Here is a 23,580-nt window from a genome sequence, read left to right as displayed (position 1 = left end):
TGTTCCCTTATGGCTGAATTAATTGACACGCAGAGGGAAAATGTGATTAATAGAAATTGCTTACACTTGGTATGCACCTGCATTTTAAGCAGCGCCTTAGAGAGTGTTACAGATAATATTGCTGTTAGAGAAGAAATAAAAGAGAGAGTACAATTATGGCTAGAATATGGTAACCTTCATACATGATTTCTTCTTTTTACACAGAATTTTATACCTATATTAAGGACATTCTTTAATGAGAATACCTAGGTGCATAGGCTACAAGATCCTTAAATTGTATTAGTGAAATATATTGAAGTTTTATCATGGGTCAATAAATCAAAAAGATTCAAACTTTTGTTACTACAAATTGTATTAATAAAAACAAATTTACAAGCATTATTAAAACCCAGAAAAAAGGCAGTTAAAACTCAACTAATGGAAAAACAAAACGTAAGAACAACTGTATAGGATAAAATATCAGCAAAAGACAAACGTGAACTAAAGAAAGACGGGGGTCTTAGCAAGTAATTCTAGAGGAGAAGGGGGCTTGTTAATAAAAGTAAATATAAGCCATATTAAGAAGCATTTCCGAAGGGTTTTAATGGAAATGCCGCGTTTCATTGAGCCAAGATTATGAATCTTACATACACCATGACAAAATTTGGCTATCCCATATGCTGATTTTTGTTCGTGAAACTTGTTGCATATTGATTTTTCTGTTTTTAAAACTTATGCATTGATTTTTCTACTCGTGAATCTGATTTCATTCATAGACAATGTTGCATGCAGATTTTTTCTTCGCGAAACTTACTGCATGTCGATTTTTTCTCTTTGTAAAACTTGTAAATCGATTTTTTTTTCTTGAAACTGATTTCATTCAAACAAGCAGGGAACGCTTGCTGAGCCATAAGAAATCAAGCTTAAAATAGGTCGGTTAGGTTAGGTTATGTTAACCTAACTAGTAGTATGTAAGGATAAGGCGATCGAGTTTCAAGAAGAGAAAAAACAACATACAAAGAGTTTCTTGAAGAAGGAAAAACAACTAGTTTCTCGAAGACATAAATAAAGATAGATTAAGTTTCTTAAAGAAATAATCCATATGCAGTAAGTTTCACGAACGAAAATCACCATGCATCATGTTTCACGAAGAAAATCAGCATGCATCATGTTTCACGAAGAAAATCAATTTGCCACATGTGTCACTAAGAAAAATATTGCGATAAATTGAATTTCACAAAAGAATAAATAAAAATACGAAGAGTTTAACTACGAAAAATATCAAGATAAATTAAGTTTCACGTATAAAAATTAGCACGCGACAAGTTCCATCAACGAAATCAATTTCACAAGGAAAAAAATCAAGGCACAAGTTTCACGAGGAGGAAAAATCAACAGGCAATAAGTTTCACGAACAAAATCAATTTCACGAGGAGAAAAATAAATGCATAAGTTTTGCGAAGAGGAAAATCAACATGCAACAAGTTTCACGTGCAAAAATCAGCACGCAACAAGTTCCACGAACAAAAATAAGCACGCAGCAAGGTCCAAAAACATAATACCATCATGCAACAAGGTTCATGGACAAGAAAAGTTTCATGAGAAGAAAAATCAATGCACAAGTTTCATGAAAGGGAAAATAAACACGCAACAAGTTTCACGAACAGTAGTCAGTGCTTAACAATTTCCACGAACAAAAATCAGCAAGAAGCAAGTTCCATGAACAAAATCAGTTTCACGAGGAGAAAAATCAATGTCAAGTTCCAGAAAAAGAAAAATCAACATGCAACATGTTTCACGAACAAAAATTTAGCCCGAAACAAGTTCCGTGAACAATAATCAGCAGCCAACAAGTTCAATGAACAAGATCAATTTCACGAGGAGAAAAATCAATCTACGAGTTTCCTGAAGAGAAAAATCAACATGGAATAAGTTTCTCGAACAAAAATCAGCACGCAATAAGTTCCAGGAACAAAAATAAGCACTCAACAAGTTCCATGAACAAACCAATTTCACCTGGAGAAAAGCAATGTACAAGTTTCACGAAGAGAAAAATCAACATGCAACAAGTTTCACGAGCAAAAATCACCAAGCAGCAAGTTCTACGAGCAAAATAAGTTTCACAAGGAGAAAAGTCAATGTACAAGTTTCAGGAAGAGAAAAATAAAAATGCAACAAGCTAAATGAACAAAATTCAGCGCGCAACAACTTCCACGAACAAAAAATAAGCGTGCAACAAGTTCCATGAAAAAATCAGTTTCATGAGGAGAAAAGTTAATGTACAAGTACCACGAAGAGAAAAGTCAAAATGGAACAGTTTTCACGAACGAAAATCAGCAAGCAACAAGCTCCAAGAAAATCAGTTTTGCTAGGAAGAAACTAAATGTGGAAGTTTCTTAAGAGAAAAATCAGCAAGCAAGAAGTTTCACGAACAAAAAAAGCACTCAACAAGTTCCAGGAACAAATCAATTTCATAAGAAGAAAAAGCAATGTACAAGTTTCACGAAGAGAAAAATCAATACGCAACAAGTTTCACGAGCAAAAATCACCAAACAGCAAGTTCCATGAGCAAAATGAGTTTCAATAGGAGAAAAATCAATGTACAAGTTTCACGAAAAGAAAAATCAAAATGGAACCAGTTTCACGGACGAAAATTAGCAATCAACAAGTGCCAAGAACAAGTATCAGCACGCAAACAAGATCCATGGACACAATCAGTTTCACGAAAAGAAAAATCACCAAGCAACAAGCTTCACGAAGAAAATGAGCACGCAACAAGTCTCAGGAACAAAAATCAGCACGCCACAAGTTCCATGAACAAAACGAGTTTTGCTAGGAGTAAAATTAATGTGGAAGTTTCTCGAAGAGAAAAATCAGCAAGCAAGAAGTTTCACGAACAAAAATCAGCACGCAACAACTTCCAGGAACAAACTCAGCAAAAAAATTCTATAGACGTTTCAGGAAGGGAAAACTCAACGCGCAACAAGTTTCATAAACAATAATCATTATGCAACAATTTTCAAGAACAGAAATCAGCACGCAGAAAGTTCCATGAACAAAATCAGTTTCACGAGCTAAAAATCAATGCACAAGTTTTGCGAAGAGAAAAACTAACATGAAACAAGTTTCGTGAACAAAAATGAGCGCGCAACAAGTATCACGAACAAAAAGTCCCCCCCAACTGTCCCTCCCCAATGACGCGGGATCCAGTTGGAATTTAAAATGAGAGATCTGAGTTACGAGGTTCTTCTAAATATGAAGTTTCATGAAGATCCGATTACTTCTTCGTAAGTTAAAAATATGTAATTTTTTCTAATTTTTCTGAACTAACCAACCCCCCCCCCCAACTCCCCCAAATAGAGCGGATCCACTCCTATTCTGTCAATCACGTATCTAGGACTTCTGCTTATTTTTCCCACCAAGTTTTATCCCAATCCCTCCACTCTAAGCGTTTTCCAAGATTTTAGGTTCCCCCCAAACTCCCCCAATGTCACTAGATCTGGTCGGGATTTAAAATAAGAGCTTTTAGACACTATATTTTTCTAAGTATCAAATTTTATTGAGATCTGATCGCCCGTTCGTAAGTTACAAATACCTCATTTTTGTAATTTTTCAGAATTAACTCTCCCCCCAACTGCCCCAAAGAGAGCAGATCCGTTCCCGTTATGACAATCACGAATCTAGGACGTGTGCTTTTTTCCCACCAAGTTTCATCCCGATCCCCCCACTCTAAGCGTTTTCCAAGATTTTAGGTCCCCCCAAATCTCCCCCAATGTTACCAGATCCGGTCGGAATTTAAAATAAGAACTTTGAGACACAATATCCTTCCAAACATCATATTTCATTAAGGTCTGATCACCCGTTTGTAAGTTAAAAATACCTAATTCTTTCCGATTTAACCGTCCCCCACTCCACTCTTCCCCCAAGGTGGTCAAATCGGGGAAACAACAATTTCGAATTTAATCTGGTCTTGTTCCTGATACGCGTGCCAAATTCCATGGTCCTAGCTTACCTGGAAGTGCCTAAAGTAGCAAAACCGGGACAAACAGACCTACAGACAGCTTGACAGAATTTGTGATTGTTATATGTCACTTGGTAGATATCAAGTGCCATAAAACCAATGTGGAATTTTCTCGAAGGGAAAAATCAGTATGCAAGAAGGTTCACGAAAAAAAATCAGAATGTAACAAGTTCCAGGAAAAAATTCATCAAACAAATTCCATAGAAGTTTAAGGAAAAGAAAAATCAACACGCAACAAGTTTCATAAACAATAATCAGTATGAAATAATTTTGAAGAGCAAAAATCAGCACTCAGGAACTTCCATGAACGCAATCAGTTTCACGAGGAGAAAAATCAATAGACAAGATTTGCGAATAGAAAAATTAGCACGCAACGAGTTCCACGAACGAAAATCAGCACACAGCAAATTCCACGAACATAATACCAACAAGCAACAAGGTTCATGGACATGATAAGTTTCATGAAAAGAAAAATCAATGCACAAGTTTCACGAAGAGAAAAATCAAGACGCAACACGTTTCACGAACAGTAATCAGTGCACAAAGATTTCCACTAGCAAAAGTCAGCAAGAAGCAAGTTCCATGAACAAAATCAGTTTCATGAGGAGAAAAATTAATGTAGAAATTGCTCGAAGAGAAAAATCAGCATGCAACAAGTTTCACGAAGAAAAATCAGCACGCAACAAGTTCTACGAACAAAAAATCAACACGCAACAAATACCATGAACAAAATTAGTTCCACGACTAGGAAATAAATGTACTAATTTTAGAATGAAAAAACCAACATGCAACAATTTTCACGAATCAAAATAAACATGAAAAATCAACATGCAAGAGGTTTTGAGGACAAAATCAGCAAGCAACAAGCTTCGAGAACAAAATCAGTTTCACGAGGGGGGAAATCATGTGGAAGTTTCACGAAGAGAAAAATCAACATTTTACAAGTTTCACGAACAAAAATCAGCACGCAGCCAGTTCCACGAACGAAAATCAGCACACAATAAGATCCATGAAAAAAATCAGTTTCACGAGGAGAAAAATCAATGAACAAGGTTCATGAAGAAAAAAATCAACGTGCAGTAAATTTCACGAATAAAATAGCATGGTCATTTTTGTTTATAGATACATGTTGTAGGGAACCGGTTGAAAAATCCATAGATATGATAAATTGTGCCAGAAGGGTGTCATCGGGGATTGAACATTGTGCCATGCTGACTTGGATCACTAGGAGTCATCAGAAGAAACACTAATGGGAAATTTTCATTAAGTTTGAATGATCAATTCTATTGTAAATGAAGGAAAATGCGCGTATAATGCCGTAAGTGCGATAATGCCTGCAAGAGGATGCCATGTGACAGCCATTCAGTGTCACAGTCTGATAATTGCTTGGACTAACATGTTCTATAGCTTAAAGTTAAGGGGGAAGATGTTAGAGAATTTTTCAGCGGTGGGAAGACTAAAATCAACATCCAGTCAAAGACATGAGGGATTTTTAATTAAGTTTATCGATCGGTTCTAGTATAAACGAACATTTTTGCAGGAAAAAGCCCGAAAACTCCATATGTGCAATAATACCTGCTAGAGGGTGTCCTGTGCCAGCCACTGAGTTTCACAGCCTGAGAATGGCCATGGAACATCGCAATCAAACAATGTAATGGCAATTTTCCTCTGTTCAAATGAAGACAATGGTAATTTTTTAGTCTATAATTTTATTTTTTAGAGAAAATGGTTGAAAAAAATCCTTAGGTGAGATAATATGTCATCCAGAGGGTGTCATCAAGGATGGTAGATTGTACCACACTAGCATCAACTGCTAGGAGTCATCAGAAGAAACCTTAATAAGGATTTTTTACTTAAGTTTAAACGATCGGTTGTAGTGTAAACGAACAATTTTGTAGGAAAATGCCCAAAAAATGCCATATGTGCAACAATGCCTGCTAGAGGCGGTGCTGTGCCAGCCATTCAGTGTCACTGGCAGAAAATCACCTGGACTAGAGGGGGGATTTAAATCCCAGTAAAGAAACAAGATACTTTCATTAAAAGCCCACAAAAATATATTACTATGGCTTAAATTTACCTGTAACGACATTAAATGAAATTTGAATAGAAAATATTATTCAAATGTGCAATTTTCAACCCTACGTGCATAGTCTTAACTCAAAGAAATGAAGCACTTTCATTAAAATCCCTGAAAAATATCTTAATGTGGCCTGAATTTACTTTTAACAAGATTATCTGAAATTTGAAGAGAAAATATTATTCAAATGTGTGCTTGTCAACCGAGGGTTCATAGTCTTGGCTCAAAGAAACGTAGCATTTCCACTAATACATTTCAGAAATACCTCTTAATTTGGTTTAAATTTATCGCTAATAAGAAAACCACCTTTGGAATTTGTTGCTAGGTCTTTCGTTAATTTAAGTTTTTTTTGCTTCTATTTTATCCTATATAAGTTTTTCACGTTTGTATTTATCCATTTGGGGATTTTTACTTACTGTTTTCTGTGTTTTATTAATGCTTGTAAATTTGTCTCTATTAATATAATTTGTATGTAAAAAAGTTTGCATCCTTTAGATTTTCTCAAATTTTAGATTTTTTGATCCAGGATTAAACTTCAATATGTTTCACTAATGTAATTTAAGCATCTTGTAGCCTATGCTAATAGGTATGTTCACTCAAGAATGTTCTTAATATAAGTGTAAGATTATGTGTAGTAAAGAGGAAAAAGAAAAAAATAAAATGAAATCACTTAAAGTATTACGTAACATCCCACGTGAGCGCTTTGATCTATTACAAGCAGGAATCTCCCTCGAACCCCGCTGAATTATTGCATGTCATGCGAGATTGCATCATCCATAACATAAGTAAACATTCCCCTATTACATAACAGCCAAATAAATCTCGAAACGTCTTGAAAAACATCTTGTCGGTGAAATTGGTTTCTAGACCCCCCCCCCGCCAAAAAAAATTGGATACTAGGGGTCCCCGATGGAATTGGATGCTAGGGTCCCCCCAGTGAAATCGGTTGCTAGGGCCCCGGTGGTTAGGTTAGGGGCCTCGATGAAATTGGATGTTAGGTTCCCGATGGAATTGGATGCTAGGGTCTCCCTGGTGAAATCGGTAGCTAAGGCTCGGTGGTTAGGTTCGGGGACCCGATAGAACTGGAGGTTAGGACTCCCCGATGGAATTGGATTTTAGGGTCCCCTCCTAGTGAAATTGGATGCTATGGCCCCCCAGTGGTTAGTTTAGGGCCCCCACCCGTTTGAATTGACTGCTAGGGTCCCGGTGGAATTATCCACCCCCGTAGGAATTGACTCCTAGGGTCCCTCGTTGGAATTGGTTGGTAGGGGTCCGGTGGAATTGCGCGCTAGGGTCCGGCATCTTGAAGGCTCCCCACTTATGAGCCGTGAAGGCTTTTTCCTACCCCTTGCGGGCTTTGAAGAAAAAACACTCTCTTACGTAACAACCAAAAGTAAACAAGTCCTATTAGGTAAAAACCAGGGTAAGCCTAGAATAAGGAAGCCTTGGCCCTCATATATTTTTTAAAAAGGGCGTATTACGCAACAGACTCGTGATCCTCTTAGAAAACATTCCCTATGACGTAACAACTAAACCCTGTTACGTAGGTGTAGCCTACATACAGGTGCACTATAGTATTGTTTCACAGCCAGGTATGCGTAATAACGTCTTGAGGGATTAGTAGCTATAATAGCTTACCTCTTATCTGGCCCCTTGAAAACAGTGAGACATCAATTTAACACTGAGGTTATTGGACTTTTTTTTATTAATTTAATTATATGTTAATCTTACCTTCTGAGGCTCAACTCTTGCTCTTTAAATCCTAATTGATGTGAATAATGCTGGGTAACCTTTTTTTGCTTTTCTTTTAAAGACTCCTTCAGTTCAGTCAAGGAGGCTTCAATTTGTTCTTCTATCTGTTTCCTTCGTTCTTGGAAGCGAGATTCTTCTTGCTGATTTGCCAAAAGCAGACGCTAAAAAGAATATTATTTTGGTATTTGTCTTAGACACAGTTCATACTAAACAGCTACCTACTATTTCTACTCCTCCCATCGGCAGCAGTTTTTCTTGGTATTTCGGAAAATATGCATCAAAGCTCATTAGATTTACATTACCAGGGGAACAAGTGTTGCGGGAGCAGTACTTTGATTTTGTATTTCTGCTATTGATGAATTGCTATAGTTGGAAATATTTTTTTTTCTAAGAAAAGTTATGAGCACATTCCTGACAGACAGTCTCGGATTATGTATGTTCTTAATTCCAACTCCATTCTCTATTTCGTGACATCCAATCAATGTTGTTAGTTTTAAAATGCACCATGTGTTCAAGCTAATGCTTTATTGCTTTGCCCTAAAACATAAAACTTAAAAGAATCTACGTTGTTATATCTGAATTCAAAGCATGTTTAAACTAATCTTATGTTTCTTTGGCAAAAATTACTGAAACACCACATAATCGTTTTCTGTCCATTTTCTGATAAACATAAAATGATTCAATTTCAATTACAAAGTAATTGCGAAATAAACTGCAGAACTGCGTCATGGCTTTGAATTATTATTTGTAATATTTCCACAACTAAGTATAGATCAATTAACACAGGTATTAGTCCTTCTTCTCTGAAGATGAAAAAGCTTTACGATTCTTACTTGCGAGTCATTCGCTAGGATAGAGAAACAGACCTCTTTGTCTTTCTTCCGAAAATATGGTGATGGCAGGTGACCTGGAAGGGGACAAGAGCCCACTTGTGTCCTCGATCAGACAGATATAAAATGATCACTTTCTGCCACATCAAATATTGCTCAACGTGCCTTATTTCCTGCTAAAAAAATGACGGTGGGGGGGTTCGAGAGATCTTTTGCCCATATTTTGCCAAAATTCCTATAGTTTTATGATGTCAGCACGGTTGTGATTTATATATGGCCCAAGATAACTACCTTTGCACTTATATAATTGCTAAGATTAAACTGGTTGTGCCTGACAAAATGTAGCAAATTGTTAAGAAGAACAAACGAAGATATTTCCCGCCAGTGAACAAAAAGGAAGGATAAATACACAGATATTCCAGTCGGGTCTTCTGCTTGGCTTTCCTCATTATACAAAAGCAAATAGTAAAAGATATACGGATGGGGTCCTAAGGACAAAATAAAAACTGTCGCTAAGCAGTTATGACAAACACTATCAATTTTCCCAATTTCAAATAAAAAAATGGCAGTGGCGAAGTAAGTCTCGGCGAAAAGCAAAAGAGCGTTTTGTATTAAAATATGTCTAGTAAAAAATTTAAATAGCACAATCACAAAGCCTCTTCCTAGTTGTTTCTGTCTCTTATTTTATGTGAAAGAAAATGTGGAAACAAACCTGTTTTCTGACTGCTAATAAAGATGAGACTAATTAGCAATCAATTTTTCATTAAGGTTGATTACATTGTTATTAAAAAATGAACGATGCAATCGTGATAACTGAAGTTAAGTTTAGATTACTCCTTACTGTTCACAGAAGGAATTAATTAATGAGGTTTAATGTCTTTGGGAACACAATCATTAGCTATAACTATTAATACTATTAATAGCAACTTACTACAGCACCAAACCCCCTGATGTAAATATTGCTACACACACTCCTCATCCATCCCAATCTCTTTAGATTTTTCTCTCTACCCCTTCCAAAGAAGTTTCATTTCCCTTACATTCTTCCTTATGACCTTCTCCCAACCCATTCACGACCTGCTTTACGTTTGGTTTTAGGGGGCTGGCCAAAAAGGATGATCTTTGGCAATCTGTTATCCTACATCCACAGAATGTGTCCTAACCATTTCAAACTTTCTCTCATATTAACCCCAGAAAGTGGGCTAGAACCACATATTCTGTATGGCTTACAGCTAAAAATTCTGTCAGGCGATTACCCAAAAGAATAGGTAGGCGATTCTTCTGGAAAATTTCTAACATATTTTCCTCTGTCTTTCAATGTGCCCAAGTTTCTGAGCCCTACTTGACCACTGTCTTCACTGTAGCTTCCGATATTCTAATCTTGGTTTTCACTATTATTTAAGACGAACTATGAGGCTGTCTTAAAATGGTTTTCTTGCTTACAAAATCAGTGAAAACTAAAAGGCTCAAAATTATTTCTAAAGCATCCCTTTTAGTGCTAAAAAAGACTGCTCTACTCAAATTTCATAAATTTTATAATTCTCAAAACTAACCAAATAGATTATCTCTCTTTGAAGTACTAAGTTCTGCTTGAGTAGGCTACTAAGTTTTGCCCTCTGAGCTGCCTCTACCATATGGATGAACTAAGCGACTGCCAGGGACACCAAGGCCTGACAGGTACTTGGGTGACTGGTATTGGGTGACCCTCTCTTTCCATTACAAGCAAGTCCTAAATATAGGATCCATACTATTTCAGAGACAACGTTGTGGCGTTGCCTAAGAGTCACGTGGCTTGCATGTATTGTTTATTTATTTTTATCTCCAGACCACTTCATATGCAAGGGGTGGTCATATAACTTGGCAGGGCTCATTAGACTGAATATGACTCTGCTGCCCTTTTTCGAGATTTGAAAAAAAATGGAAGCAGCTATCCCTTTCCTGTGCCTTTTTTTGTTATCTGGTCCCCAAGTAACCCCTTATGATATGTCATTTTGTTCAAAATAACCATTAAATGGCTGAATAGCCATTTTGTTCAAAAAAGTCAGGCCCGTCAGCCCTTAGGACAATGGCCATAAATTGCGAAATAGCGTCTTGTCAGTTATTTATGGATAGATTTTATTTTAGAAAAAGGCGGGCATGTTTCATTCCGGGTGTCTTGTTGGCCTGATATCTTCAGAGATCGTTACCAGGGGCAGAGAGGAACACACATTTTGTTGGGAGGGATAAATGTTAGGGGGGCTGGTAATAGGCAAAGACACTTTTGTCCTTGATCCATTCGAAACTTATAGCCATGAGCTTATAGGCGAGGAGGAGCCCTCTGCTCAAGAAATCCGTTTAAGAGCACACCCTCCCTCTAAGAATGGGGCCAAAAAGGGCCAACCAAAATTATTTCGATAGGTTTGAAGCTTATATTATTAAGTCCTTCGACTAAGGGGAGTCACATGCAGAAGAAAAGTGTTAAAAAACGTTAGTTCTCGTGAAAATGAGGCCCAACAAAGGGATAAAAACGGTTGGGTATAAGCGGACATAAATCTAAAACTAATCATATTAGTCTAAAAGCTATCAAAATAACAGTAGAAAAATACTGTTTTGTCAAAAAAAAAATATTTTAGCCGTCTTATAACCATAGATGAAGGAAAAAAAAAGCTTATACTAGGAACCACTCAGAAATATAGTCACTTTACATGACAATAATCCGATGTATTATAGTTATATTTTTTCCTTAGTGAATTTCGTAAGAAATGCCGGATTTTTCTAAAATTGTTATTTTTGCATAAAACAAATATAGATAAACAAAAAACAATTATCCTTTTGGTCCTCCAGAACAGTGCTTATTTTTCTGCTGTGAAATATATAAGAAATTTCCTGACTTTTCGGGATTATTGTTTCTTCATAAAACAAATACAACTACGCTTGTTATTTTGTTGATCACCTTTTTTGTAGGGATAAGAGGAAGATGTCGAACTAGATTTTTTCTTGTTTGGACTTTAGATGCCAAATAAATTCGAATCTTTATCTCCAGGTTTCCGAGCTTTCTAAACATGAGAAGCAGTAAAACTAGCATTCTTTGCACCCGACCTTCTAATTGTTCTAAAGTCAGTCAATTGGGATATGTCAGATACTTTACCCTTTTATGTTCTTCTTCCAGGGACTTCTTTCTTTCATCTGCTTGCTTAAGTCTTTCTTCTAGTTTCCTAAGTACTACTGATCTAGAGTTGCTTTCCATATCTTCCAGGTCACTTCTTGCAGATTGAACTTGCTCTTGTCGGAGTAACCAACGTTGGTGGCGCTCTCGTAGCTTTTCAATCTGTAAACAAACATCTTAAGTCAAAAAATATTTTGGGAATCGACAAATTAAAATATTTATTGCATTACTCTGCAGGCGAAATCTGATAATTAAAAATTTATTTTATACTAATATAAATATATATTGGATATGATATAAATATATATTAGAAACCTCCTTTTACAAACTTTCAAAATAGGAAGCAACACTGAGGAGAAACTTTTTGAAACCAGATAGACTGACAAAAAGGATTTTTTAAGATGAATGGATTTGAAAACAAGAAAACTGTGAATGAGTCTTTCCTAATTTTGCTTTAACACGAGTAATTCAAATATTTCTATTGAGAGGGATATCTTCTGTCATTTCACTCTCTCATCTATTTATATTGAAAACTCAATAAAAAAAAGTAGCTGTCGAAAGCTAAATATTAAATAAAAGAACATTTATGTTCGACTTAGCATTTATGTTCGACATTAAGTTCGACAAGATGTGCCTACCAATAGTAAAACTAACTGACTCAGTGCAGATAAGAGAGGCCAGAAAATATTGTCTCGGCATCCTTTATTGAATCAAACAAAATTAAACAGTCAAAATAGTTTAGATTGCTTCAATATGATTATTTGTATCTCAGAGTTGGCCATCCATATTTTACGTCAGCTTAAATCTAACAGTAAAGAGTAAAAATTAAACAATGTATATCCATGGCAGGTAATTTTGCTAGAGCTCATACTATGTAAGCTCGTGGCTCTTGGCTCTTCCGACCTCGTCACAAGTTCCATATGAGCTCTTAGCTCTTGTTTTTCTTTAATATTAGTTGACTTTTTATTGTATTTGTCAAAATATCTGCTCTTAATTTAGTCTTTTCCTGTTCTCTGGCTGAAAGTTTTCTTTATTTTAATTTTTCGTTTTCTTCTGGACAATTTTTCATTATTCATTCATAGATAGAAAGATGGAGAAGGGAGGGAATGAGACATTCCGAGAGAGGGTGTTTTTCTATGATTCTTTATATCTATCCAGAGATAGAGAGAGAGAGAGAGAGAGAGAGAGAGAGAGAGGAGAGAGAGAGAGAGAGAGAGAGAGAGAGGAGAGAGAGAGAGAGAGAGAGAGAGAGAGAGAGAGAGAGAGAGAAAGAGAGAGAGAGGGAGAGAGAGAGAGAGAGAGAGAGGAGAGAAGAGAGGAGAGAGAGGAGAGAGAGAGAGAGAGAGAGAGAGAGAGAGAGAGAGAGAGAGAGAAGAGAGAAAGAAGAGAGAGAGAGAGGGAGAGAGACAAGGAAAGAAAGTGAATAAAGGGAAAAGAAAGAGAGAAAAAAAACTGTTAAACAAAATAAAACTCCGAGAGATACAACTAAATAAAGATTCAATTTTCAGAGAAAGGCAACTTGAAATATTAAGCAACGTTACTAAGATCCTTATTTTTCACGTATTCAAAAAAAGGATAATGCCATGTCAGACACAGAAAAAATAATGTAACACAAATTGCGACTATATCCAAGATTTTTTCCACAGTGGCGGATTTTAGCCTGAAAAAGATCTCCCTCTAGAAGAAACGCTTACTGGAACTGTTAAGAACATCTTTTCCACAGTGGCGGTATCAGCATCAATTTTAGTAAATTGTTCTTTTACCATAAAAAAAACCAACTGCACCAAAAGGAAGTAGAGCATCAACCTTAATATTCAAGTAGTCGATCAATTAGAGACAAAAGACTGGTTTAAATATGAAAGAGCAATTTTAGAACCCAACCAGGAAAAAAATCGCTTTTACTTCCGTATTACTGCAAAGTTTCTTGATATTTTTAAGTTGGCAATATTATAGCAGTTTTTACATATAAGTAAGTAAGGTTTTATGCAAAAAACGCCAAGAAACGAGTCTAAGGTCTTTCTGGCGAGGATATCCCGTTTTCCAGTGATCCTTAAATTAAGCTGTTCACAGTTTGAAAGGTATAAACCAGGTCTTGCTAACATAAACCGAAACTTAAAAAAATTGTAGTTTTTGCAACGATACAAATATCAAAAGAAACTGCTTTTATTAGTGATTCCAAACATTCGAAATTTACTAATGTTTAATATCACCATCAAAGGTTATAGTCGTAGGAAATATGTGTAATTTTAGAAAAGAAGAAAAAGACCCAAAAAGGTGCTGTCGCGATGAAAATATCCTTTCCATGTAAAGTTGAAAGGGTCTATTTTCATTTTAATGGCTGTTTTGTTTTTTTTTTAATTTATTTTAGTTTTTTACGGTCTTTTATTATTTCTCTATCTCAACACCGGAGACAACTGAGTGGAGATCTCGACCAAAATAATTGTATTGCATTTTTGCTTTTTCACTGGCTGGAAGCGTCCTCGTTTTTTCTTCTGCAAGAATTTTTTCTTCTCTTGTTAAGGATACTTAAACTATAAAATCATAATCACACACTAAAATTCCACGCAATTGATCTTCTAGTTCAGTATCATGCTATTCTTTCCTTTTGAAAAGTATTGAATTTGGATCGTGTTCAAATGTTTCGTCGTTGTACTGTTTTTATTTTAGTGTCTGATGTACTCGTTGATGGACAGGTAATAATCTTGAGATTAAGCAAAATCACGTCTCAATCAACTCATGAATGCTCTATTTGACTCATTTTTTGGCTCCTTTTCTGAATCGTAATTGGAAATATGTTTCATAGTTTGGCTTATACGACACAATATGTAACTCATTGGCCCTTTTTAAAAAAGATAATTTTCGTGGTTACAAAAAAATAAATACAAGTTCTTTTTCAAAGAGTTTTTTTTTATAAGTATTTATTTTGTATTTATATTTTTTTCAATGAAAACACAAAAAACGGCATTTTTAAGTGAAAATAAAAAAAAAGGTATTTCGAAATCTGATGGGGGAAGAAGCAAATACACCTTTCCTCCCAATTAGTACCTTTGCTTAAAAAGCCGCCTTTGAGAAGATGGATCTTTTTTGTCTATTAAATAATTATATTCCGGTAAAGGGTATAGAAAAATTAGGTGGAATGAGTAAAGATTGAAAGTCATTTTGATCTCGGTGAGAAACCACAATTACCATCTCAAGGTTGCAGCAGTAGCTGCAACTTAGTTAAGAGCGAATCATGCTAAATAGAAACGAAAGTTTGGTATTATCTAAGAAACTGCCAGCTGAAAGCAACAACATTTTCAGATGAATAAGTTTCTCGAATTTATAATATTCAAAGAAGACTCATTTGAACGTAAATAAAAATATTTAGTGAAATCTTGAGTAAAAAATGGATTGCGTCAAGGAAAAGTGTAATCTTCTGCCATATACGTCAAAGCTATCAATTTTTGCAAAAAAGGCCAAAAATGCAAGAATATGCCAATTCTAAGATACCCAATCAAACTGACATGGTCTGTAACTCTTAACTAGGGTTTACGGGTCCCCATCATGACAATTGCGGGAAATCATATTTCTATATGCGTAGTTAAACTGTTGTTTCTTTCTTTCTTTCTTTTTTTATTTTTTTCAGAGACAATCGTGCTTAATGAAACGTCATAAATAATCATGATAGGGCTCGTTTGATTGGAAATTGAAAGTTCTAGTGTCTTTCTTAAGTCATGAAAGACAGCGCGTCTCAACGCAGTGTTTTTTTTTGCCAAGGGCAGTCATTATATTCAAAAAGAGCCAGAATACAATCAAGTAGAAACTATGGAGCAAATCGGTCGAAAACTATATAAAAGATGTAGATGAAATCCACCCATCAATATTCCTCCAGAATCTTAAGTTTATTTTACGATTTTTCTTGTGTTTTGCCCTTCTATATGCAATCCAAGAAATAATCCGTAACTGACAATTTAATATTTGGAGTATCTACTTCCTTCCTTTCCCACTCCGAAAAACACTGAACTTTGATGAACTTGGAAAAATGTTGTATTTTTCCTTGCTCGTATTTTTGGCTTTCATGACTTCTACATATTTTAGCATATACATATGTATAAACCGATGTATATAAATGAGAGACCAGTCACCTTCACCAAGTCCACATTAAAGGGTTAAATGTTTCGGATTAATCTATTCGTGTTTTGCAAAAAAGTGCTGAACCAATGGAAGTGAATCCACTGTTTCTAATCAAAATTGAGAAGCCCAATTATGTTTCAACCAGCAGCGTGTATTTGCTTCCTAATACTTTAGGTTGGTTTGAACAAAACAAGAGGTTGCTTTGATGAACTAGGAAAAATATTGTATTTTTCCTTGCTCGTATTTTTGGCTTTCATGACTTCTACATATTTTAGCATATACATATGTATAAACCGATGTATATAAATGAGAGACCAGTCACCTTCACCAAGTCCACACTAAAGGGTTAAATTTTTCAGATTAATCGATTCGTGTTTTGCAAAAAAGTGCTGAACCAATGGAAGTGAATCCACTGTTTCTAATCAAAATTGAGAAGCCCAATTATGTTTCAACCAGCAGCGTGTATTTGCTTCCTAATACTTTAGGTTGCTTTGAACAAAACAAGAGGTTGCTTTGATGAACTAGGAAAAATATTGTATTTTTCCTTGCTCGTATTTTTGGCTTTCATGACTTCTACATATTTTATCATATACATATGTATAAACCGATGTATATAAATGAGAGACAAGTCACCTTCACCAAGTCCACACTAAAGGGTTAAATTTTTCAGATTAATCGATTCGTGTTTTGCAAAAAAGTGCTGAACCAATGGAAGTGAATCCACTGTTTCTAATCAAAATTGAGAAGCCCAATTATGTTTCAACCAGCAGCGTGTATTTGCTTCCTAATACTTTAGGTTGCTTTGAACAAAACAAGAGGTTGCTTTGATGAACTAGGAAAAATATTGTATTTTTCCTTGCTCGTATTTTTGGCTTTCATGACTTCTACATATTTTAGCATATACATATGTATAAACCGATGTATATAAATGAGAAACCAGTCACCTTCACCAAGTCCACACTAAAGGGTTAAATTTTTCAGATTAATCGATTCGTGTTTTGCAAAAAAGTGCTGAACCAATGGAAGTGAATCCACTGTTTCTAATCAAAATTGAGAAGCCCAATTATGTTTCAACCAGCAGCGTGTATTTGCTTCCTAATACTTTAGGTTGCTTTGAACAAAACAAGAGGTTGCTTTGATGAACTAGGAAAAATATTGTATTTTTCCTTGCTCGTATTTTTGGCTTTCATGACTTCTACATATTTTAGCATATACATATGTATAAACCGATGTATATAAATGAGAGACCAGTCACCTTCACCAAGTCCATACTAAAGGGTTAAATTTTTCAGATTAATCGATTCGTGTTTTGCAAAAAAGTGCTGAACCAATGGAAGTCAATCCACTGTTTCTAATCAAAATTGAGAAGCCAAATTATGTTTCAACCAGCAGCGTGTATTTGCTTCCTAAGCTTAGCAACCTCTTGCTTAATGTCAAGAATCAGTGTCATGATGAGTAAGATATCCATACCTTAACTAAAATTTTCCCTTATACTTACTCCTGCATAAATACGTGATTTCAATTAATCGCAAAATTATAAAATTTGGTTTTATACCCATCTTCGTAAATATTCCAATGATCTTATGCTGTCTGTATTCGACGCTTACCTTCCATTGCTTCATTTCTTGGGCCAGCCTTTCAGCTCTTTCTTCTTTTTCTTTAAGTAGACTGATCAATTCCTCTCTAAACAACTGATAGTTCTCCAAAGCGATTGCGTAACGCTTAGCATTTTCTGCAGCTTCTTGTTTTCTTTGTTCTGCAATATGTTGACGTCGCTCCTCAGAACGAAGTTGTCTCGCCTTAAAAAACCCGAAAGAAAGATAAACTTGGTGCAGGGTAAACTATTGCTGTTTTTTTTTAAAGAGTATTACAGAAGTTCTCAAAGAAAAGTAAAGAGCACTATTGAAACAATCAACGAGAAGCGGTCACATAAAACTCAAAACAAAAAGAAATTACTATTATTGAATTAAGGAAAAAGCCAATAGAAACTAAATCAGATAGAATCACCCAATAGAATCACCACATCAGATACAAATATACAATTTACCCCTATGGATTAATATATAAATCTGGATACGAACAGGAATTAAACTTAATAATCAAGACATACTCAAAAGAACCACAACCAAATTACAACGAACAGGAGTAGGTTACTAACCTATTAAACCGGTCATTTGAGCTTTCGATTCAGGATGATTTGCGTTGCCAGCAGTCTATTCTTTGTTTGTCAAAAACAACCAATTTGTTTGTTTGACACAAACAAACAATTCGTCATAAACAACGAAATAAAAATGAAAATAACAATCAGAGCTAGCGTATATAAAAGGTGTCCCCCCCCCCCCTGTCAAAACACATATATAAAAGGTGTCAAAACACATACGCTTTGAATAGTGGGTTTTATTTGTCAAAACACTAACAACGAAAATACAATCATAATCATAGTTAAGATTATAAGGATAACGATAACCCCTCTCTTATTTGTGGCAATTTCTATTTGTTTTAAGTTTGGCCTGATTTTTCAGTTTAATTTATGCTCTTTTTAAGATTCATCATAAAATTTTGTCTCTATTTGCTTTGGGCCCATTAATTGATTAATAGCCAAATCTGTTCCTTTTAAGTTTTAAGCATTATACGGCTTCATTGCTGCTCGTTTTGGTTTTAATGTGAGTCTTTGTATTTTATTGTAAAGCTACCTCTTTTGAAATATTAAAAAAAAAAATTACGAGAAAACACTGTTGCCCTAGTTACTCGACATAGTTTTATTATTGGTTAATATAGGAATAATCGAAATCTTTTTTTTTTTAGGTTCTTTTGTTTAATATCTAAAATGATGGATTGTAATTAAAATTTGGGGCCACATTTTTATTTCGTTTTAGTTTTAGGCAAAATATTTGGTCAGTCGTAAATTTGTGCAATACTATTCTAAAAATGTCTTCACTGTGAAATTGTGGATGGATGGGGAAGTGGATTTTTATTCTTGTGAACTGAAAGTCTGCGGGGTTTTTTTGTTCTCTACTCTACACATCTAGAGGCTTTAGAATCAATACATTTCTTAACCTTACCTTTTATTAAAAGTTTTTTCTTACATTTTGCTTTGTTTTAACTGTTTCTGGGCTTAAATAATTGAATGTCAAGCATATTTATAAGTAAGAGTTCTGTTTGGCTGTGTTAAGAAAATAAGCCATGAACCAGCACATTCAGATTTGCTTCCATACTTTTTGTCTTATTGAAGGTTTCATTTACTCTGTCTACATATCCTGAAATTTTCAAGTAGACTAGCCAAAAAAAAAATTGAATTTTCCAAGCTAAGAATCATAAAACCAAGTTTTCCTTCCAAAACTAGTTTTCCTCACTTAGGTCTTAATGGTCCAGTCTACTTACCCTGAAATTTCTATTAAAAAGTTTTTCATGTAATTCATGTTTACTTTTGGTTGTTACGTAATAGGAGTTGTTTGACTGCCAGGAAAAAAGCTCCTAAGTAATTGGGTCTGTTTACTCTTAGGTATTACGTTATAAGACTTGTTAGAGGGCAAGGAAAAAAGCTGTTGCGTAACAGAGTTTGTTTACTTTGGGTTGTTGCCTATTAAAACTTGTTAGAGGTCCAGGAAAGAAAGCTGTTAAGCAATAGGGTTCGTTTACTTTGGTTGTTACCTAATAGGCTTTGCTTGTTACATAATAAGGAGTTTAAAAACTCGCGAGTGCCAGGGAAAAAACCTTCAAGGACCGCTAGTGGGGACCCTTCAAGGAGCCAAACCCGTAGCAAGCGATTCCACCACCATCTAGCATCCAGTTTCAATGAGAACCAAACAAGTAATCCCAATGGGACCCTAGCATCCAATCCATCGGGGCCCTAACCTCCAATTTCATCGGGCCCCTAATCGCGAAGAGCCCTAGCATCCAATTTCACTAGGGGGGCCTAGCATCCAATTCCAGCGGGGCCCTAACGTCCAATTTCGTCTGGCCCCTAACCTAACCACCAAGGGTCCAAGCATCTTTTTTCTTCGGGCCCCCTAACCTAACCACTGGGGGGCCTTAGCATCCAATTCCATCGGGGGCCCTAGCATCCAATTCTATTGGGGTCACTTGGCAACCAATTTCACTGACTAGACGTTCTTTAAGACATTTTTCTTCAAGATATTTCAAGACATTTTTCTTCAATACGTTTCTTCAAAACGTTCCAAGACACCCCAGGACGTTTTTTAGAACATTTTTCTTCAAGGCGTTTTCTTCATGATTTCTTTAATTCTTACGTAATAGGGGAATGTTTACTTATATTGAGGATGACGCTTTAAGGTATAACTTGTTTCTTCAGGCCCCGTGGGAGATAGCCGCTTGTAACTGAGAACGAGACACACGTGGGTGTTATGTTATGAACATGCGAGTGTGGAATGTTACATAATGCTTTAAGAGATTTCCTTTTTCTTTCAAAAGGTTTTTATTCAGGGAGCCTTAATATTCTAATGATTTTTGTCCCCATTAGGATTCGAAAGGGTATTTCCATCCAATGAAATGGAGAGTTAACCAAGTTGACTATCGAGGCCTTTCTAATATTATGATTCAGGAAATACATTCTGCATGATAGCCTATTGCACGCAAGGAGAATCCTTTGTTCGCGCATGCTATAATGATTTAATGAATTGCGTGTTCCCAGATGGCTGCAACAGACACACAGAAGGGAAAACTGATTACTAGAAATTGCTTACACTTGGTAAGTACCTGCATGTTAAGTAATGCTCTAGAGAGTGTTATCAGTTTATATTACTATCAGAGATGAAATAAAAGCGAGAGTACCATTAAGTAAAAAAAGGTAAAGGATACGCCACTAGACCCTGAAGGTCCGAACCGGCGGTGCTGATCTCCGTCTCAAGGCCCTTCAACCACGAAGTGCAATGGGGGGATGACGAGTGTCATTAAGCAAGAATATGGTAGTCTTCGTGCATGTTCAAAAGGTTTTCCTTTCCTCTTCACTACTCAGAATTTTACACTTTTATTTCGGGCAGTCTTGAATGAGCATACCCATGTGCATAGGCTACAAGATGCTTAAATTGCACTAGTGAAATGTATTGAAATTTTATCCTGGATCACTGAATCTAAAGAATTAAGGCTGTTGTACATACAAATTTTATGAATAAAAAAAGTCACAAAGCAGTATTTAAACCCAGAAAAGCAGTTAAAACTCAGCAAATAGAAAAATATAACGTGAAATAAAACTTATAAAGGATAAAATATAATCAAAAAGAACCATGAATTAAAGAAAGGTTGGAACCCTAACAATCAATTCTCTCAATTCCCAGTCTTTGGCACTCAATGGCTAACACACGACACCCTCTAGCAGCGATTAACGCACATAAGGCATTTTCGGGCATTTTTCTTGCAAAAATATTCATTTAGACTAGAATCGATCATTTAAACTTAATGAAAATATCCCTATTAGCATTTCTTCTGATGTCTCATAGCAATTGACTCCAGTGTGGCAAAATACTATGTCCAAGAAGTTTCACGAACAAAAATCAGCACGTGACAAGCTCCATTAACAAAATTCAGCACACAACAAATACCATAAACAAATTCAGTTTTACAATGAGAAAAATAAACGTACAAGTTTCACGAAGAGAAAAATCACAAGAAAAAAAACATTTTCCACGAACAAAAATCAACACTCAACAAGCTCCATGAACAAAATCAGTTTCACGAAAGGATAAATCAATGTAAAAGTTTCACGAAGAGAAAAATCAACCTGCAGCAAGTTTCACGCACAAAAACCAGAACGCAACAAGCCATCAACAAAATCAGTGTCATGAGAAGAAAAGTTATGCAAAAGTTTCACGAAGAGAAAAATCAATATTTAACAAGTGTTATGAACAAAAATCAGCACGCAATAATTTCCATGAACAAAATCAGTTTCAACAGGAGAAAAATCAAAGTGCAAGATTTAGAAAGAAAAAAATCCACGTGCAGCAGGTTACATGAAGAAAAATAAGTACGCAACAAGTTCCAAGAATAAAAAAACAGCACACAACAAGTTCCATGAACAAATTCATTTTCACGTGGAGAAATATAAATGTACAAGTTTTGCGATGAGGAACATCAACAAGCAACATGTTTCACGAAGAAAAATCATCACGCAATAGCTTCAAATAAAACCAATGGTAATTTTTTAGTTTATAAATCTATTTTTGAGGGGAAAGCCCCTTAGGTGTTATAATGTACACCAGAAGAGTGTTATGAGTGGTGGTAAATTGTGTCAAGTTGGTGTCAATTGCTATAAGTCTTCAGAAAAAAGGCTAATGGAATTTTTTATTATGTTTAAAGGATCGATTCTAGTGTAAACAAATATTTTAGCGGAAAAAAGCCTGAAAATGCCATATATTCAATAATGCCTGCTCGAGGGTGCTCTGCGTCAGCCATTGAGTGTCACAGGCCGGGAATTGCCATGGAATGTCGCAATCTAGAGACAAAATGGAAAATTTCCGCTGTTTAAATACAATGGCTATATTTTAGTTTATAAATTTATTTTATGGCATAACGGTTGTAAGCCCCTTACGTGTGATAATGTGCGCCAGAAGGGTCTCATCAAATGCTGGTACATTGTGCCATGCTGACATCAATTGCTAAGAGTCTTCAGAAGAAACGCTAATGGAGATTTTTTCATTAAATTTAAACGATCGATTCTAGTATTAATGGATGTATTTGCAGGAAAATGCCCAAAAAATGCCATATGTGCGATAATGGCTGCTAGAGGGTATCGTGTGCTAGCCATCGATTAACACAAACTGGTAATTAAGAGAATTGGTTGTTGTGGTTTACACCTTTCTTTAATACATGGTTTTGTACTTTGTAAGTTTTTCTTCACGTTTTGTTTTCCCATTTGTTTTGTTTTTCCACTTGTTGAGTTTCAATTGCTTTTTTGATTTTTAATAATGCTTTGTAAATTTGTTTTTTGATAAAATTTGTATGTACAATAGCATAAATTCTTTTGATTTATTGGTCCAGGATAAAACTTCAATATATTTCACTAATGCAATTTAAGCATCTTGTAGCCTATGCATATAGTTATGCTCATTCAAAATGCCCTTAATATAAGTCTAAAATTCTAAGTATTAAGAGGAAAGCAAAAAAATTTGATCATCTATGAAGGTTACCATATTCTAGCCATAATGATACTCTGGCTTTTAATTCGTCTCTGATAGCAATATTATCTGATAACACTCTCTAAAGTATTACTAAACATGCAGGTGCATACCAAGTTTAAGCCATTTCTAGCTATCGATTATTCCCTCTAAGCGTAAATTATTGCAGGCATATGGGAAAACGCAATTTATTTATTCATTCTAGTATGCACGAACAAGGGATTCTCCTTAGGTGCAATAGATTGCAGAATGTATTTCCTTAATCATAACATTAGAAAGATGTTCATAGTCCCTCTGATTAACGCTCCATTCTGTTAAATGGAAATGCCCTTTCAAATCCTAATGCAGAAAAAATCATTAGAATATTAAGGTTCCTTGAGAAAAACGTATAGAAAGGAAAATAAAATCTCTTAAAGTATTGTGTAGCATCCCACGTGTACATCGTCATTACGCAGCATCCACGTGTGTGTCCCCTCAGTTACAAGCAGGGATCCGACATGGGGCCTGAAGAAACAGTTCACGCGTGAATGCGT

The 23,580-nt window shown here is 35.5% G+C and overlaps 1 protein-coding gene across 3 annotated transcripts in view; it reads right to left on the bottom strand.

Annotated features, from left to right (window-relative positions):
* Positions 1 to 23,580, bottom strand: part of LOC136030225 (trichohyalin-like) — a 185,779-nt gene that overhangs the window by 8,086 nt on the left and 154,113 nt on the right. For all 3 annotated transcript variants that reach the window (XM_065709039.1, XM_065709040.1, XM_065709041.1), the window contains 3 exons: positions 17,525 to 17,716; positions 11,787 to 11,966; positions 7,809 to 7,990 (listed from right to left, as the gene is read on the bottom strand). In XM_065709039.1, the coding sequence (XP_065565111.1) occupies positions 7,809 to 7,990; positions 11,787 to 11,966; positions 17,525 to 17,716 (554 nt within the window). The remainder of the gene's footprint in view (positions 1 to 7,808; positions 7,991 to 11,786; positions 11,967 to 17,524; positions 17,717 to 23,580) is intronic.

Source organism: Artemia franciscana, chromosome 8, assembly GCF_032884065.1.
Source record: "Artemia franciscana chromosome 8, ASM3288406v1, whole genome shotgun sequence".
Classification (NCBI taxonomy): domain Eukaryota; kingdom Metazoa; phylum Arthropoda; class Branchiopoda; order Anostraca; family Artemiidae; genus Artemia; species Artemia franciscana.
Note: the sequence above shows the minus strand (reverse complement) of the source record. Positions and strands in the feature narration are given on the sequence as shown.